At 44.2% G+C, this 19,668-nt stretch overlaps 2 protein-coding genes across 3 annotated transcripts in view; both read right to left on the bottom strand.

Annotated features, from left to right (window-relative positions):
* Positions 1-3,374, bottom strand: part of soul4 (heme-binding protein soul4) — a 9,163-nt gene extending 5,789 nt beyond the window's left edge. The window contains 1 exon segment of the mRNA XM_079279338.1: positions 3,324-3,374. The gene's annotated coding sequence lies outside the window, so the exon portion shown is untranslated.
* Positions 3,375-4,248: 874 nt separating this feature from the next.
* Positions 4,249-19,668, bottom strand: part of LOC306785224 (mitogen-activated protein kinase kinase kinase kinase 3-like) — a 52,722-nt gene continuing 37,302 nt past the window's right edge. Inside the window, exons 17-32 of one of the 2 annotated variants that reach the window (XM_079279512.1) lie at positions 19,312-19,375; positions 18,507-18,549; positions 18,338-18,417; positions 17,577-17,618; positions 14,970-15,054; positions 14,573-14,652; positions 14,092-14,152; positions 13,714-13,831; positions 13,337-13,395; positions 12,951-13,054; positions 12,274-12,487; positions 6,484-6,552; positions 6,263-6,355; positions 5,576-5,646; positions 5,435-5,490; positions 4,249-5,354 (exon numbers count right to left, since the gene is read on the bottom strand). In XM_079279512.1, coding sequence (XP_079135638.1) covers positions 5,267-5,354; positions 5,435-5,490; positions 5,576-5,646; positions 6,263-6,355; positions 6,484-6,552; positions 12,274-12,487; positions 12,951-13,054; positions 13,337-13,395; positions 13,714-13,831; positions 14,092-14,152; positions 14,573-14,652; positions 14,970-15,054; positions 17,577-17,618; positions 18,338-18,417; positions 18,507-18,549; positions 19,312-19,375 — 1,327 coding nt within the window. In that variant the 3' untranslated portion in view covers positions 4,249-5,266. Of the gene's footprint in view, positions 5,355-5,434; positions 5,491-5,575; positions 5,647-6,262; positions 6,356-6,483; positions 6,553-12,273; positions 12,488-12,657; positions 12,819-12,950; positions 13,055-13,336; positions 13,396-13,713; positions 13,832-14,091; positions 14,153-14,572; positions 14,653-14,969; positions 15,055-17,576; positions 17,619-18,337; positions 18,418-18,506; positions 18,550-19,311; positions 19,376-19,668 lie in introns of those variants that run through there. The other variant, XR_013772396.1, reaches the window with a different exon arrangement.

Below are 19,668 nucleotides of genomic sequence, written 5' to 3'. Positions count from 1 at the left end.
CCCTAGAAGAGGTGGACTTCTTTAGTCCACTAAGAACACCTAACCGGTCTCGAGGGTGTTGACTCGCCCCCTTACCTGGAGGTACTGACACATGGTGGGTACAGGCCCCGCCCCCTCACCTGGTGGCGAAAAACTAATCTCCAGGTTCACTGTGACATCTATAAAGAGAGACTTCGCAATTATAATTTGGAACTTAGAAATGCAAGGCAGTCATTCTTCTCTGACATCATAACCAAAAACAAGAACAATACACGCGCCTTATTTGCTACCGTCGACAGGCTAACAAACCCTCCAGTGTCGGTAGCTGCTGAACTCCAATCCACCTGGGCATGCAATCAATCTGCCTCCTTTTTTACTGACAAAATTCAGAAAATTAGACAAGCAGTCAGTGCCTCCACACCAACCACAGGATATGTGTTGTCCCGATCTCTGAATAACATCCATTCAAATATCATGACACAATTTCATTCAATCGACCGTAGAAGCCTAGAAGACATTATACAACATCTGAAGTCATCCTCCTGCTGCTTGGATATTCTACCAACACACTTTTTCAAAAATATTTCAAACTGCATGACCACTGATCTCTTACAAATTGTAAACACATCCCTTCTCTCAGGTGTCTTCCCACAAGCCCTAAAAACTGCAGTTATTAAACTTCTCCTAAAGAAGGCTAGTTTAGACTCCGCAACGATGAAAAATTATAGGCCAATATCAAACCTCCCATTTTTAAGTAAAATAATTGAAAAAGCGGTTTTCCAACAGCTGACCAACTTCTTGGCCGTAAATAACTGCTTTGATGTTTTCCAGTCAGGCTTTTGACAGCACCACAGCACTGAAACTGCTCTTGTTAAGGTTTTCAACGACATCCACTTAAACATAGACAATGGCAGAAGTTATGCTGCGTTCACACCGGTCGCGTTGATATTTTGACGCACTGCAAAAAAGCGTCCAACGCTCCGCCGGTCGTGTTCACACCAAACGCCGCAAAATCTCGTAGCGCCGGAGAGGGGGCGTGGTTTATCGTCCTGGAAGCCTCCATCTGGCCGCCATTTATTTCCGCTGTCAACCATGAAAGGAATAAGGACAGTTGCTGCTTTGTACGTGTTGTGGAAGTCCCTCAAACATCGGAATGCCAAACGCCGTCATGTCTGGTTCATAATATTGTTCAGAGGAGCTCCGTGGATTGTATCGAGCTGTATTCACTGTCTAGCAAGCCACCGGTCGCTGTTTACTACAGCTGTAGGAACACAAAATAAACTGATTTGGCTGTGATTCAACGGCAATAAACCGACAAAAAGGGACTCCGAAATAACTACGTAATGATGCCGATTTGTAGGTTACTTGTCTTCTCAATGGAGCTCTGATGGATCGGTGCTAGGCTATGCTAACATCGTAGCAGCTCCACCAGCACTCAATAACGTCACGTAGACGTAAATACGGCAGCGTCTATTCATTGTTTGTACCGTATGGTTTACACACACACATGCATACACATAGTTTGGTCCGGTCTCTGTTGATATGAGGTATCAGAGCTCTGGGTGAACACAGACGGCTACAGGATTTATTTCCTGATTCAACAGCGGCAGGAAGCCAGTGATGACAGGGGGAGCAACTCAACGCTGATAGGCTATCGCGCCACAGCGTCACGCGATTATGTCACTGAAGTTGAAAAATTTCAACTCGCGCGTTGGCGATTTTGCGGCGTCCAACGCGTCCACCGTGTCCACCGCACTGCAATAACGCGTCCAACGCGCCGCGCCATCGCAAAATCGCGGCGCACCAGTCTCATCGCGTCTGTGCATAGACTTTGTATGTAATATCGACGCGCGTCAAAAAATCAACGCGACCGGTGTGAACGCAGCATTAGTCTTACTAGATCTCAGTGCTGCATTCGACACGGTCGACCATGCCATACTCCTAGAAAGACTAAACATCTGGGTGGGACTCTCTGGCACAGCACTTAACTGGTTTGAATCCTACTTGAAGGACCGAGAATACTTTGTGTCTGTAGCTGATTACACATCAGAGCTGACTAAAGTGACATGTGGTGTTCCCCAAGGTTCAATACTGGGGCCTCTTCTGTTCAACATCTACATGCTTCCACTAGCTCAGATTATGGAAAACAACAAAGTGCGTTATCATAATTATGCAGACGACACACAAATCTACATAACTATGTCACCAGGGGACTATAATCCCATACAAGGGCTGGGTAACTGCATTGAACAAACCAACAACTGGATGTGCCAGAAGTTTCTTCAATTGAACAAAGATAAAACAGAAGTAATTGTTTTTGGTACCAAGGACGAACAATTGAAAATCACCGCTCAGCTTCAGTCACTGATGTTAAAACCCACAAACCAAGCCAGAAATCTAGGTGTAGTTATGGATTCAGACCTCAACCTGAACAGCCATATCAAGACAATTACAAAATCAGCCTCCTATCACCTGAAGAATATATCAAGGATTAGAGGACTTATGTCTCAACAGGATGTGTAAAACTTGTCCACGCATTTATCTTCAGCAGACTGGACTACTGTAACGGTGTGTTTACAGGTCTCTGTAAAAAGTCCGTCAGAAAGCTGCAGCTGATTCAGAACGCTGCAGCTCGAGTCCTCACTAAGACCAGGAGGGTGGACCACATCACTCCAGTTCTGAGGTCTTTGCACTGGCTTCCTGTCCAACAAAGAATTGACTTTAAAATCCTGCTGTTGGTTTACAAAGCACTGAATGGTTTAGGACCAAAATACATCTCTGATCTGCTGCTACCTTATGAACCATCCCGACCCCTCAGGTCGTCTGGGACCGGTCTACTTCCTGTTCCCAGAGTCAGAACTAAACATGGAGAAGCAGCGTTCAGTGTTTCTGCTCCACATATCTGGAACAAAGTCCCAGAAAGCTGCAGGTCTGCTGAGACCCTCAGCTCATTTAAATCAAGATTGAAGACTTTTCTGTTTGCTGCTGCCTTTAATTGAACCACATTCAATTCATATATGAATCAATTTCCTGCATTTCTGCATTTTACTGCTGAATTTGATTTCTTACACTGTTTTTTAATTGTTTTTAAATCTCCTTTTCTTTTGCCTTATGTTTTGATGCTTTTAATGGTTTTATGTGAAGCACTTTGAATTACCTTGTTGTTGAAATGTGCTGTACAAATAAACTTGCCTTGCCTTTATTTAAATATATTACATCACACGTCTCGTCCTGGTGTTTATAAAGAGGCTTTAAACCGGTTCAGTTCCGGGACAGAAGCTACGTCAACCAGGTTAGCATGGTTAGCTCGTGTTATAACCGGGGTCAGAAGGTGTTTATCTCACCTGGATGGTGATCCGCTGATTCTCCGACAATCACAACAACACAACTGGAGCTTCTTCTTCTTCCGTTTCCGGTACACTCCACGTTTAGGACACTTCAAAATAAAAGTTTGCATATCCTGTTGCATTTCAAAAATTCAGATTTATTAATATTTTCGTTTATTTTTATTGTTTCGTTCCAGAAGACAAGTATCTGTATTATTTATTACAAGTATTATTTTAAATAATCTTTATTATTCTAATCTTAAATCCAAACCAGAATGATTCAAACAAGTGATGGAGAAAATCATTTAAATATTTCCCCTGGTATGAAAATACTTATTATACTAAATACACAATATATATAAATATAATATATATGAATACAATAAATATAAATATAATATATATATATATTATATATGGTCTTGTTGTCTGTGTTGATGCCTCGTCCTCTATTGTAAACCAAGTCTACCTACGGGTACAAATAAAAGTAACCTGAACCTATATGTATACAAATATATACATATACATTTTACAGCTGATTAACTAAAGTCTGTGGAAATGACATTTAAATTATTATTTAATGAATCAGAAGAAGAATCGGAGCTTATTTCTTTACATTTCTGTGAAAACTCAAACAAATGGTATTTACAGATAAAGAGGATCAATTTACTGTTTTACAACACGTGTTACTGTAAAATATTATTTTAACATTATATAAAAAACAACGTTAACATGAAGCTGATTCAATACAAACAGATTCAAACACAATTGGAATTTAATATTTGATTGTTTTTAAAGAAGTGTGACTGAAGTGAATGCAGTGTTTCTGATTGTGTCTTTGTCGCCACCTTCAGGTTTATGAATGAATTACAGCCACGTGACACCGTGGTAACCACAGCAACCACTGAGAGAGCAGTAAAGACCTCGTGAATGAAACATGACGCAGTGTACAAAAAGATTTATTTTACAGCATTTACACAGCATAACAAAAAGATTTACAAAATGTGAAACGTAAAAGCAGACGTGTGAACATTCATAACTATGAGTGAGTGATTGTTCTCAGTAACGTGATTCAGCTCATCGTTCAGCGCACGGTGTGACAGACCTGTAACAGGTGAGAGTGACTTATTCATATTCAGATTGTATGAATATTCAGAATAAAATATAATAAGAGACAGGCTACACGCCTTTACTTACTATTTACTATTTCAGATCTGGTCTCTTATCCGCGGGTCTATATCAGATCTGGTCTCTTGTCCTCAGGTCTGTATCAGATCTGGTCTCTTATCCTCAGGTCTATTTCAGATCTGGTCTCTTGTCCTCAGGTCTATATCAGATCTGGTCTCTTATCCTCAGGTCTATTTCAGATCTGGTCTCTTATCCTCAGGTCTATATCAGATCTGGTCTCTTATCCTCAGGTCTATATCAGATCTGGTCTCTTATCCTCAGGTCTGTATCAGATCTGGTCTCTTATCCTCAGGTCTGTATCAGATCTGGTCTCTTGTCCTCAGGTCTATATCAGATCTGGTCTCTTGTCCTCAGGTCTGTATCAGATCTGGTCTCTTATCCTCAGGTCTGTATCTTATCTGGTCTCTTATCCTCAGGTCTGTATCAGATCTGGTCTCTTGTCCTCAGGTCTGTATCAGATCTGGTCTCTTGTCCTCAGGTCTATATCAGATCTGGGTCTTTAGAAATACGATGGTAAGGTAGCAGAACCGCTGTAATTCAGGAACCCAGTCCTGGTTTAGAACTTTATTGGAACTAGTTTGGTACCGGGTTGGTCCTGGTTTTAACTATTTCAATTGGTTTAGTCCTTGTTTAGGCTGATTTGGTCCTGGTTGTATCCGTTTTAACTGATTTAGTTCTGGTGTGGTCCTTGTTTGGATCTGGTTTTGCCCCGCTTTGGTCCTGGTTTCAACTGTTTTAATTGGTTTGGTCTGGATTCAAACTGTTGCCTGGTCTCAGTAGCTGTTTTCGTGTCCAGCAAGTATGTACAGGTTACTGTGTTCAGTCGGGTTATCTGTCGCCCTGCTCTCCAGAACCACCACCCTGCAGAGAGACAGACAGGTGAGCTGACAGCCCGGTGAACAGAAAGCTAAGCAGACCATGTCAACCGTCAGGGGTCTCACCTGTCAGAACCCAGCAGGTGGAACATCCTGCTCATGTCACTGATCTCTTGGGTAATCTGCAAAATAAATATTAAAAACAGAAGTTATGACACACAGCTGAGAGGTGGGTGGATTCCTGCTCTCTGATTGGATGATTATTACCTCGTTAGCTCTGAAGTTACGTCCCTGCATGCCGTGACGCCAGAAAGCCAAAACACTGTCCTGTAAACACACTGAGGAAGAGGAGGAGAGAGTGAAAACAAGGACACACCTGGAAATGGGTTCAGGTGGTTTTAAAGGTGGTCTAAGGTGTTTTGTGAGGATCTTTCATGTATGAGGACTCTCAACCTTTTGTAACTTAAGGCCCACTTCTGGGCAGAGGACTACCTTCCGACATAAAAACATAGAATGACTAACGAAGGAGAAAAAATAAAGAGAATTCAAGTCTAATGTAATCAGGGTCATATTTCCTCACCACATGTTTTGGAGCTTTTCCTGGGACAGGGTCGTCTCCCACGTCACATTTAATATGTTGTGTGGAACAATTCAATGAATATATTTGTCAAAAGAACAACAATAACCATTCCCTTTTGTCGTCCCTGTATCTTTGCGACGGTTAGCTAGCTAACAGGTTATACAACACGTTTGTCTCTACCTGATGCCGTGTCGTAGTTGACATGGTGAAATGAATAATTAATCAAATGTAACTGGTCATTGAAATCATGCATTTTAATTTGATGTTTTTAATTCATGTGAATGAATAACGTCCATGGCCCATTGAATGGCACCCTGTGGCTCAGCAGTGGTCCGTGGCTCACTGGTTGAAAGAAGCAGACATAAAGGGTTTACCGATCGACTCTATCTGGAAGTTGAAGGTGAGCTCAGCTGACAGCTTCTTGTTGGACTTCTGCTTCCCCTCAAGGTTTACCATCTTTATACAACCTGCAGGAGGGAGAAAGTACAAACACAGCTCTGACACCGTTTGTAATCATTCATAACAAAACTTTTATCATTCATTTCACCAAGTGATCTTTAATTGAGTGAAACAGCATCGAGTTTCATGAACTTACGGTCCAGACAGACCAGGATGGTGTCTCTCTCCAGCTGAGTGATGTGGATCACACAACTCTGAGGGTTTTCTGTGAGGAGACCAAAACTTTAGACTGCTGCTGATGCAGTAGCAAACTCTGTGAAGAATTGTACCTGAGTCATGAGGTATACCTGTGTCAGGCTTAGTTGTATATGAGACAGGAGGAGTTGTACCTGAGTCAAGGGGAGTTGTACCTGAGTCAAGAGGAACTGTATCTGAGTCATCAGGTATAACTTAGTCAGGCATACTTGTATATGAGATACAAGGAGCTGTACCTGAACATGTATCTTTGTCAGATGGGAGTTGCACCTGAGTCAATAGGAGTTGTACCTGAGTAAAGAGGAGTTGTACCTAAGTCAGGGGGAGTTGTACCTGAGTCAGGGGGAGTTGTACCTGAGTCAGGGGGAGTTGTACCTGAGTCGGAAAGAAGTTGCACCATAGTCAAGAAGAGTTGTACCCGAGTCGGGAGGAGTTGTACCGAAATTGGGGGTAGTTGTACCTGAGTCGGGAGGAGTTGTATGTAAGTCAGGAGGAGTTGTACCTGAGTCAGGAGGAGTTGTACCTGAGTCAGGAGGAGTTGTACCTGAGTCAGGAGGAGTTGTACCTGAGTCAGGAGGAGTTGTACCTGAGTCAGGAGGAGTTGTACCTGAGTCAGGAGGAGTTGTACCTGAGTCAGGAGGAGTTGTACCTGAGTCAGGAGGAGTTGTACCTAAGTCAGGAGGAGTTGTACCTAAGTCAGGAGGAGTTGTACCTAAGTCAGGAGGAGTTGTACCTGAGTCAGGAGGAGTTGTATGTAAGTCAGGAGGAGTTGTACCTGAGTCAAGAGGAGTTGTACCTAAATCAGGAGGAGTTGTACCTAAGTCAGGAGGAGTTGTACCTGAGTCAGGAGGAGTTGTATGTAAGTCAGGAGGAGTTGTACCTAAGTCAGGAGGAGTTGTACCTAAATCAGGAGGAGTTGTACCTAAGTCAGGAGGAGTTGTACCTGAGTCAGGAGGAGTTGTATGTAAGTCAGGAGGAGTTGTACCTGAGTCAAGAGGAGTTGTACCTAAATCAGGAGGAGTTGTACCTAAGTCAGGAGGAGTTGTACCTGAGTCAGGAGGAGTTGTATGTAAGTCAGGAGGAGTTGTACCTAAATCAGGAGGAGTTGTACCTAAGTCAGGAGGAGTTGTACCTGAGTCAGGAGGAGTTGTACCTGAGTCAGGAGGAGTTATACCTGAGTCAGGAGGAGTTGTACCTAAATCAGGAGGAGTTGTACCTAAGTCAGGAGGAGTTGTACCTGAGTCAGGAGGAGTTGTATGTAAGTCAGGAGGAGTTGTACCTAAATCAGGAGGAGTTGTACCTAAGTCAGGAGGAGTTGTACCTGAGTCAGGAGGAGTTGTACCTGAGTCAGGAGGAGTTATACCTGAGTCAGGAGGAGTTGTACCTAAGTCAGGAGGAGTTGTACCTGAGTCAGGAGGAGTTGTATGTAAGTCAGGAGGAGTTATACCTGAGTCAGGAGGAGTTGTATGTAAGTCAGGAGGAGTTGTACCTGAGTCAAGAGGAGTTGTACCTGAGTCAGGAGGAGTTGTACCTGAGTCAGGAGGAGTTGTACCTAAGTCAGGAGGAGTTGTACCTGAGTCAGGAGGAGTTGTATGTAAGTCAGGAGGAGTTGTACCTGAGTCAAGAGGAGTTGTACCTGAGTCAGGAGGAGTTGTACCTAAGTCAGGAGGAGTTGTACCTAAGTCAGGAGGAGTTGTACCTGAGTCAGGAGGAGTTGTACCTGAGTCAAGAGGAGTTGTACCTGAGTCAGGAGGAGTTGTACCTAAGTCAGGAGGAGTTGTACCTAAGTCAGGAGGAGTTGTACCTGAGTCAGGAGGAGTTGTACCTAAGTCAAGAGGAGTTGTATGTAAGTCAAGAGGAGTTGTACCTGAGTCAGGAGGAGTTGTATGTAAGTCAGGAGGAGTTGTACCTGAGTCAGGAGGAGTTGTATGTAAGTCAGGAGGAGTTGTACCTGAGTCAAGAGGAGTTGTACCTGAGTCAGGAGGAGTTGTACCTGAGTCAGGAGGAGTTGTACCTAAGTCAGGAGGAGTTGTACCTAAGTCAGGAGGAGTTGTACCTAAGTCAGGAGGAGTTGTACCTGAGTCAGGAGGAGTTGTATGTAAGTCAGGAGGAGTTGTACCTGAGTCAAGAGGAGTTGTACCTGAGTCAGGAGGAGTTGTACCTGAGTCAGGAGGAGTTGTACCTAAGTCAGGAGGAGTTGTACCTAAGTCAGGAGGAGTTGTACCTGAGTCAGGAGGAGTTGTATGTAAGTCAGGAGGAGTTGTACCTGAGTCAAGAGGAGTTGTACCTGAGTCAGGAGGAGTTGTACCTAAGTCAGGAGGAGTTGTACCTGAGTCAAGAGGAGTTGTACCTAAATCAGGAGGAGTTGTACCTAAGTCAGGAGGAGTTGTATGTAAGTCAGGAGGAGTTGTACCTGAGTCAGGAGGAGTTGTACCTGAGTCAGGAGGAGTTGTATGTAAGTCAGGAGGAGTTGTACCTGAGTCAAGAGGAGTTATACCTGAGTCAGGAGGAGTTGTATGTAAGTCAAGAGGAGTTGTACCTGAGTCAGGAGGAGTTGTACCTAAATCAGGAGGAGTTGTACCTAAGTCAGGAGGAGTTGTATGTAAGTCAGGAGGAGTTGTACCTGAGTCAGGAGGAGTTATACCTGAGTCAGGAGGAGTTGTACCTAAATCAGGAGGAGTTGTACCTAAGTCAGGAGGAGTTGTATGTAAGTCAGGAGGAGTTGTACCTGAGTCAGGAGGAGTTGTACCTAAATCAGGAGGAGTTGTACCTAAGTCAGGAGGAGTTGTATGTAAGTCAGGAGGAGTTGTACCTGAGTCAGGAGGAGTTGTACCTAAATCAGGAGGAGTTGTACCTAAGTCAGGAGGAGTTGTACCTAAGTCAGGAGGAGTTGTATGTAAGTCAGGAGGAGTTGTACCTGAGTCAAGAGGAGTTGTACCTGAGTCAGGAGGAGTTATACCTGAGTCAGGAGGAGTTGTACCTAAATCAGGAGGAGTTGTACCTAAGTCAGGAGGAGTTGTACCTGAGTCAGGAGGAGTTGTATGTAAGTCAGGAGGAGTTGTACCTGAGTCAAGAGGAGTTGTACCTGAGTCAGGAGGAGTTGTACCTAAGTCAGGAGGAGTTGTACCTGAGTCAGGAGGAGTTGTACCTGAGTCAAGAGGAGTTGTACCTGAGTCAGGAGGAGTTGTACCTAAGTCAGGAGGAGTTGTACCTAAGTCAGGAGGAGTTGTACCTGAGTCAGGAGGAGTTATACCTAAGTCAAGAGGAGTTGTACCTGAGTCAAGAGGAGTTGTACCTAAGTCAAGAGGAGTTGTACCTGAGTCAAGAGGAGTTGTACCTAAGTCAAGAGGAGTTGTACCTGAGTCAGGAGGAGTTGTACCTAAGTCAAGAGGAGTTGTACCTGAGTCAGGAGGAGTTATACCTAAGTCAAGAGGAGTTGTACCTGAGTCAGGAGGAGTTATACCTAAGTCAAGAGGAGTTGTACCTGAGTCAAGAGGAGTTGTACCTAAGTCAAGAGGAGTTGTACCTGAGTCAGGAGGAGTTGTACCTAAGTCAAGAGGAGTTGTACCTGAGTCAAGAGGAGTTGTACCTGAGTCAGGAGGAGTTGTATGTAAGTCAGGAGGAGTTGTACCTGAGTCAGGAGGAGTTGTATGTAAGTCAGGAGGAGTTGTACCTGAGTCAAGAGGAGTTGTACCTGAGTCAGGAGGAGTTGTACCTGAGTCAGGAGGAGTTGTACCTAAGTCAGGAGGAGTTGTACCTAAGTCAGGAGGAGTTGTACCTAAGTCAGGAGGAGTTGTACCTGAGTCAGGAGGAGTTGTATGTAAGTCAGGAGGAGTTGTACCTGAGTCAAGAGGAGTTGTACCTGAGTCAGGAGGAGTTGTACCTGAGTCAGGAGGAGTTGTACCTAAGTCAGGAGGAGTTGTACCTAAGTCAGGAGGAGTTGTACCTGAGTCAGGAGGAGTTGTATGTAAGTCAGGAGGAGTTGTACCTGAGTCAAGAGGAGTTGTACCTGAGTCAGGAGGAGTTGTACCTAAGTCAGGAGGAGTTGTACCTGAGTCAAGAGGAGTTGTACCTGAGTCAGGAGGAGTTGTACCTAAATCAGGAGGAGTTGTACCTAAGTCAGGAGGAGTTGTATGTAAGTCAGGAGGAGTTGTACCTGAGTCAGGAGGAGTTATACCTGAGTCAGGAGGAGTTGTACCTAAATCAGGAGGAGTTGTACCTAAGTCAGGAGGAGTTGTATGTAAGTCAGGAGGAGTTGTACCTGAGTCAGGAGGAGTTGTACCTAAATCAGGAGGAGTTGTACCTAAGTCAGGAGGAGTTGTATGTAAGTCAGGAGGAGTTGTACCTGAGTCAGGAGGAGTTGTACCTAAATCAGGAGGAGTTGTACCTAAGTCAGGAGGAGTTGTACCTAAGTCAGGAGGAGTTGTATGTAAGTCAGGAGGAGTTGTACCTGAGTCAAGAGGAGTTGTACCTGAGTCAGGAGGAGTTATACCTGAGTCAGGAGGAGTTGTACCTAAATCAGGAGGAGTTGTACCTAAGTCAGGAGGAGTTGTACCTGAGTCAGGAGGAGTTGTATGTAAGTCAGGAGGAGTTGTACCTGAGTCAGGAGGAGTTGTATGTAAGTCAAGAGGAGTTGTACCTGAGTCAAGAGGAGTTGTACCTGAGTCAAGAGGAGTTGTACCTAAGTCAGGAGGAGTTGTATGTAAGTCAGGAGGAGTTATACCTGAGTCAGGAGGAGTTGTACCTGAGTCAGGAGGAGTTGTATGTAAGTCAGGAGGAGTTGTACCTGAGTCAGGAGGAGTTGTATGTAAGTCAAGAGGAGTTGTACCTGAGTCAAGAGGAGTTGTACCTGAGTCAAGAGGAGTTGTACCTAAGTCAGGAGGAGTTGTATGTAAGTCAGGAGGAGTTATACCTGAGTCAGGAGGAGTTGTACCTGAGTCAGGAGGAGTTGTATGTAAGTCAGGAGGAGTTGTACCTGAGTCAGGAGGAGTTGTACCTGAGTCAGGAGGAGTTGTATGTAAGTCAGGAGGAGTTATACCTGAGTCAGGAGGAGTTATACCTGAGTCAGGAGGAGTTGTATGTAAGTCAGGAGGAGTTGTACCTGAGTCAGGAGGAGTTGTACCTGAGTCAGGAGGAGTTATACCTGAGTCAGGAGGAGTTGTATGTAAGTCAAGAGGAGTTGTACCTGAGTCAGGAGGAGTTGTATGTAAGTCAGGAGGAGTTGTACCTGAGTCAGGAGGAGTTGTATGTAAGTCAGGAGGAGTTGTACTTGAGTCAGGAGGAGTTGTACCTAAGTCAGGAGGAGTTGTATGTAAGTCAGGAGGAGTTGTACCTGAGTCAGGAGGAGTTATACCTGAGTCAGGAGGAGTTGTATGTAAGTCAGGAGGAGTTGTACCTGAGTCAGGAGGAGTTGTATGTAAGTCAAGAGGAGTTGTACCTGAGTCAGGAGGAGTTATACCTGAGTCAAGAGGAGTTGTACCTAAGTCAGGAGGAGTTGTATGTAAGTCAGGAGGAGTTGTACCTGAGTCAGGAGGAGTTGTACCTGAGTCAGGAGGAGTTATACCTGAGTCAGGAGGAGTTGTATGTAAGTCAGGAGGAGTTGTACCTGAGTCAGGAGGAGTTATACCTGAGTCAGGAGGAGTTGTATGTAAGTCAGGAGGAGTTGTACCTGAGTCAGGAGGAGTTGTATGTAAGTCAGGAGGAGTTGTACCTGAGTCAGGAGGAGTTGTACCTGATTCTGGAGAAGATGTATCTGAGACGGGAGGTGTTGTACCTGTGTCAGGTGGGGCGGGGCAGGAGGAGTTTGGATCGAGGGTCTGGAAGCTGACGGGCTGGTTGGGTTTAGTTCCTTTGCTCAGACCAACACAGATCAGAGGGTACGGCTGCTCGGGTACAACCAGCAACTCCAATACCTCCAGAGGACACGGAGGCTGGAAGTCCACGCTCTGGTGAGGACAGACAAGTAAATAGTTATTATTGGGTAAGATTCTTTACCATCATACTGACTATATTGCAGAGCTTCATGGGTGTTGATACAACTCATCAGAGCAGAATTACCACCATGAGCCAGGTCTGGGTCATGGTGGTAATTGTAGCAGGGTTGGTGGTAGCAGACCTGGTCAGGAAGCCCAGATGTTCTTTTCTCTCGCCCCCTCCTCCTCCTCCTCCTCTGAGGTGTTCCCTGACCTGATGGGTAAATAGTCCATCTTGTGTTTTCTGGGCCTGACCAGGTGTATCCAGGAGGACCCTGACCAGATGCTGAACCTCAATTGACTCCTTTGAACATGAAAGAAAAGTGGTTCACCTCTGAGTTCCTCCTGGACACCTGAGACCTTCACCCTGTGGCTAAGATGTTCTTGAGTAAGGTGTTCTTAGTGCGGATGACTGATTCAGACATTTATTTCCTACCTTAACCAGCATGAACTTCTGCATTGGCTCCACCCACTCCAGCAGGACCACACCTGATTGGAATACTCCGCCAAGGTACTTATGACCAGTGTAGGGATTTCGCACTGAACGGAGAGAGGGGGGGGGGGGGTCTTTATAGTCTACCAAACTTTAATACCTTCACGTTTTGTGGCGCTTTCTTGTTTCCAGATGAATTATGTATGTCTTAGTAATACTTGACTCGATATCAGACTTTGAAAACATGACAACTCAGTAAGACCTGCTCATATACACACAAACCTGTCTGTCTGTCTGTCTGTCTGTCTGACCCTGAGGGGAGACAGGTCAGCTTAGTCAGGAGACAGAGCACAAAGTGTGTGGTGCATGATGGGAAATAGTGGACTCACCTACGCAGCATTTCAGACAGCCTTTTGTATCGGGAATCTTATTGGAGATGGAAAACCTCCTTGGACACAAAAAAACAAAAAGACAATCAGAAAGAAGTTTAAACTGAGGAAGTTGAGAGAGAAACAATGCTTGGAAGACATTTTTGACTGAAGAGTAACTTAAGAGTACAGGAGCAAAGAGACAAAACTGTGCTGTTTTTTTCACAACTGTTGCTAAATGCCGCTGCGGTAGGGCTTCCGCCATTTTGGGCTAAAACGGCAACGAGTGTCTGTACGTCTGTGTATTAACGTCGCTGTTCCCAAACAACCGGGCAACAATATCAACATTTAAATGAATTCATAAAAGCCATTTATAGCGTGTTGTGAGGATAACTGACCGGGGCAGGATGCTGTCAGGCAGACGGCGAGTCGAGATGGAAATGGTGATCCTCTGTTTCTGTCGAGTCTGTTCAAACAGACCGGCCAGACTGTGGCAGTAGAGCTGCGAGGCTTTACCTGCAGACAAGACTCAGGGGTCAGTTAACACACAGGGACGATACAAATATAAAAATGAGATATTAAATTAAATTCTCTTCTTTTCAGTTCGCAAAAGATGTTTATCGTTTACGTTTCCCCTGAAATTTTTGAATTTACAGTTGAAGTTTTTTAATCTCATTTCATGATAAAATTCAGTTTTTTCAATTTGTCTCATGTTGCAGTGATGTGAACACGGCAATAATAATAAAATTAGATTTTAATGTATTTGTGTGACTCACCTGAGATGGAGATCAGAGTGTTGTTCATCACATAAACCCAGGTACACCTGCGAGGAAACAACTGCAGACACAAAAACAAACCAGATGCTTTATCAAACTGTTATAGTCTTCAGATCTCACTCACGACTATCACTTCTGTTATTAATATTGTATTATATCGTTACAGCAACAATCTTTGTTCTATTCTTTTAAATGTGTTAATGTGATACGTATAGTGGATAGATATGTGGAGGGATTTCATGCGTAAGTGATTCATATTATTCTGTGAGTGAAGCTCATACACAGGTCATCATTAGTTAAACGTCTCAAAATGAACACCAGAGAAAACGATCATTGCTTGCATGTTGCTAAATTTTCGAAATATGTTCTCGGTGGGCCTCGATCAGCTGATCCTGGGTCAGATAGACCACGTGCACCAGGTAGGTGAGGTGAACCAGGTAGACCAGGTAGGTGAGGTGATGGCTGATGGTTCCTGTCTCACCTGTTCCATACAGTTCTCATGCAGCTCGTTCAGGTTCAGAGTGTAAATTCCCTCCTCAGCTCCAAAGATCAGATACTGATCTGAGAACACAAACACAAGAAGTACTGTGGTACTGACACACTGAGACAGAAGTACTGTAGTACTGACACACTGAGACAGAAGTACTGTAGTACTGACACACTGAGACAGAAGTACTGTAGTACTGACACACTGAGACAGAAGTACTGTAGTACTGACACACTGAGACAGAAGTACTGTGGTACTAACACACTGAGACAGAAGTACTGTAGTACTGACACACTGAGACAGAAGTACTGTAGTACTGACACACTACTGTCAGTATTAGGTCACAGATGTCAGGGTTCACTGAGGTCAGAGGTCACGGAGGAGAACGTACCTCGGGTCTCTGTGTTGATCCAGGAGGCAGCAGAGTGAATCCTCAGAGGACAGCCATTAAAAACTTTAGAGAAACAAGCTCCCATCTTACAAACAACGGCAACAAAGTGTGACTCAGTCAGGTGATCCTCAATGATGCATCACTTCTTCTCCTTCTCACCCACCCACTCACTCACTCACTCACTCACTCACTCACTAACTAACTAACTAACTAACTTACTAACTTACACATGAATACACCCACTCACACTAACTAACACATGAATACACCAACTAACTTACACATGAATACACCCACTCACTCACTCACTAACTAACTAACTTACACATGAATACACCCACTCACACTAACTAACCAACACATGAATACACCCACTCACCCTAACTAGCACATGAATACACCCACTCACACTAATTAACACATGAATACACTAACTAACTTACACATGAATACACCCACTCACTCACTCACTAACTAACTAACTTACACATGAATACACCCACTCACACTAACTAACCAACACATGAATACACCCACTCACACTAACTAACCAACACATGAATACCCCCACTCACCCTAACTAACACATGAATACACTAACTAACTTATACATGAATACACCCACTCACTCACTCACTAACTAACTTAGACATGAATACACCCACTCACACTAACTAACACATGAATACACCAACTAACTTACACATGAATACACCCACTCACTCACTCACTAACTAACTTACTAACTTACACATGAATACACCCACTCACACTAACTAACACATGAATACACTAACTAACTTACACATGAATACACCCACTCACACTAACTAACCAACACATGAATACACCCACTCACCCTAACTAACACATGAATACACTAACTAACTTATACATGAATACACCCACTCACTCACTCACTAACTAACTAACACATGAATACACCCACTCACCCTAACTAAGACATGAATACACCCACTCACACTAACTAACTAACACATGAATACACCCACTCACACTAACTAACACATGCATACACCCACTCACACTGACTAACACATGAATACACCCACTCACACTAACTAACACATGAATACACCCACTCACACTAACTAACACATGAATACACCCACTCACCCTAACTAACACATGCATACACCCACTCACACTAACTAACACATGAATACACCCACTCACACTAACTAACACATGAATACACCCACTCACACTAACTAACACATGAATACACCCACTCACCCTAACTAACACATGCATACACCCACTCACACTAACTAACACATGAATACACCCACTCACACTAACTAACACATGAATACACCCACTCACACTAACTAACACATGAATACACCCACTCACCCTAACTAACACATGAATACACCCATTCACACTAACTAACACATGCATACACCCACTCACACTAACTAACACATGAATACACCCACTCACACTAACTAACACATGCATACACCCACTCACACTAACTAACACATGAATACACTACCTTACTAACACATGAATACACCCACTCACCCTAACTAACACATGAATACACCCACTCACACTAACTAACACATGAATACACCCATTCACACTAACTAACACATGCATACACCCACTCACACTAACTAACACATGCATACACCCACTCACACTAACTAACACATGAATACACCCACTCACACTAACTAACACATGAATACACCCACTCACACTAACTAACACATGAATACACCCACTCACCCTAACTAACACATGCATACACCCACTCACACTAACTAACACATGAATACACCCACTCACCCTAACTAACACATGAATACACCCACTCACACTAACTAACACATGAATACACCCACTCACACTAACTAACACATGAATACACCCACTCACACTAACTAACACATGAATACACCCACTCACACTAACTAACACATGAATACACCCACTCACCCTAACTAACACATGCATACACCCACTCACACTAACTAACACATGAATACACCCACTCACCCTAACTAACACATGAATACACCCACTCACCCTAACTAACACATGAATACACCCATCACACTAACACATGCATACACCCACTCACACTAACTAACACATGAATACACCCACTCACCCTAACTAACACATGAATACACCCACTCACACTAACTAACACATGAATACACTACCTTACTAACACATGAATACACTAACTTACTAACACATGAATACACTACCTTACTAACACATGAATACACTAACTTACTAACACATGAATACACTAACTTACTAACACATGAATACACCCACTCACACTAACTAACTAACACATGAATACACCCACTCACACTTACTAACACATGAATACACTAACTTACTAACACATGAATACACCCACTCACACTAACTAACTAACACATGAATACACCCACTCACACTTACTAACACATGAATACACCCACTCACACTAACTAACACATGAATACACTACCTTACTAACACATGAATACACTAACTTACTAACACATGAATACACTAACTTACTAACACATGAATACACTACCTAACTACCACCACTCTGTATTGAGGACTTACGTGGACTTTAGGTGTAGGTGGAAGTCCGTTGCTAACAGGTATCTGATGAAGAGATGGTCAATGACAGAACACAAGTTAATCAATAAAACCAAAGGTGTTCTCAGGTGTAAACTCAGGTGAAGAAGTCTCACATCAAACCACACTGTTCATAGTTTGCAACTTTGCAACATGCCGTCACAGAAGATTTAAAAACTCAGAAATGATGGCGAGATACAACTGAACCTGTCTTTTCAATCCAGGTCATCTTTAGGGCTATAACAACCTGATCTCACCTGACCTGATCTAACCTGACCTGATCTAACCTGATCTAACCTGACCTGATCTCACCTGATCTAACCTGACCTGATCTCACCTGACCTGATCTCACCTGACCTGATCTAACCTGACTGACCTGACTGACCTGATCTCACCTGACCTGATCTCACCTGACCTGATCTCACCTGACCTGATCTCACCTGACCTGATCTAACCTGACTGACCTGACTGACCTGATCTCACCTGACCTGACTGACCTGATCTAACCTGACCTGATCTCACCTGACCTGATCTAACCTGACTGACCTGACTGACCTGATCTCACCTGACCTGATCTCACCTGACCTGATCTCACCTGACCTGACCTGATCTCACCTGACCTGATCTAACCTGACCTGATCTCACCTGACCTGATCTAACCTGACCTGACTGACCTGATCTCACCTGACCTGATCTAACCTGAAGTAGTCCAACATGTCAGAAGGAGAAATGGTAGTTTGTCTCACTGGAGGATCTTTCTTGTCCTTCGTGTGCTGAACAGCAGGAGGTGCTGCAGACTGCTGATCGGAGGAGGACGAGACGTGTCCTACAACGAGACAGGAGACGGTTGAAGTGAAGTGAACAGGTGTTGCAGGTAAAGAACAGGTTCAGCAGGAGGACTATGCATTATGGTACCCTGGTTTCCATGGTGATCATCATTAGGGGGCGGGTGTCCATCCTGAAAGGGGAGGGGCAGACATGAGACGTTCTGACAGGTAGAAACGATCCTGACAAACAGACGGAAGGAGAGTCTCTGGGTACATCCCAAGTCTCTTAATTGTCGTTTCCTCGCTCCTCGATCGAACAGGAAGTTGTTCTGCTCCGCCATATTGACGAGCGTCCCAAAGCTCTTATTTCTGCTCTGAGGAGTCGTGAGGAGGACCCACGAGAACAGACTTCCAGGAAGTGTTTTAACGGCCGACACGCCCCCTCATTGTTCAGGTTAGGGAATTTAAAAACGTACAGACGCAAATACTTCATCAATAAGACGATCGCATCCCGCCGGTAGAAATGGATCCTGAGCTTATCAACACAACACAGTTTGTTAACGGACTACAGAGAGAAACACTCTACAGTGGTGATCACTGTGTGTCTTCATTAGTTATTCGTGTTATTAGTTACTGTTATTAAGTACAGTGATCATGTGAACAGACACTAACTTCTCTAAAGTCTCTCCAGCTGCTAAAGCCGACTGACAGCTGATCAGCTGTGATCAGCTGATCCTCCGTCATCAGAAACAGACGTCGCTTCACGTGACGCTTCAGAGGAAAGGACGTCTCATGTCTCCTAAAACATATTTCCTCGTTCCTCTCTCCTCGCATGGTTTCCTCCATGCATCCCTGGTGGGAGGGACTAAGACGCAAGGAAAGGACGCAAGTAAGGGAAACGGGGATGCAATAAGAGACTTGGGATGTACCCCAGGACAGGTTAAAGGACACACCTGAGTGAGAGGGTCTTCGGGGTCTTCGTGAGGACAGCCGGGCCGCAACGTGAAGTCTTTTACACTGAAATAGATACAAAGAGAGTGAACAGGCGTTTGAACGGAGACAAAACAAAGAGCTCCAGTCTCAGTTAATCTTTGTGTTGTGAGAGTAAACGACAGTGTGACCCTCAGAGAGGAGGATGGAGGTCAGAGGTCAACACATTCAGACCGTAGAAGAAGAAAACATGGTGATGACCTGAGCTCAGGACATTCAGTTGAAATGTCAGCCGTCCATTTGAAAACCTGCATTTTCGTCACCGTTAGCAAATATTCTAAAGTGCTTGAATGCAGCGTCTTTAAATTTTCATCAGCCAC

This window comes from Melanostigma gelatinosum, assembly GCF_949748355.1.
Source record: "Melanostigma gelatinosum genome assembly, chromosome: 11".
Taxonomy (NCBI): Eukaryota; Metazoa; Chordata; class Actinopteri; order Perciformes; family Zoarcidae; genus Melanostigma; species Melanostigma gelatinosum.
The sequence above is the reverse complement of the archived record's forward strand: the minus strand, read 5'-3'. Positions and strand labels throughout refer to the sequence as shown.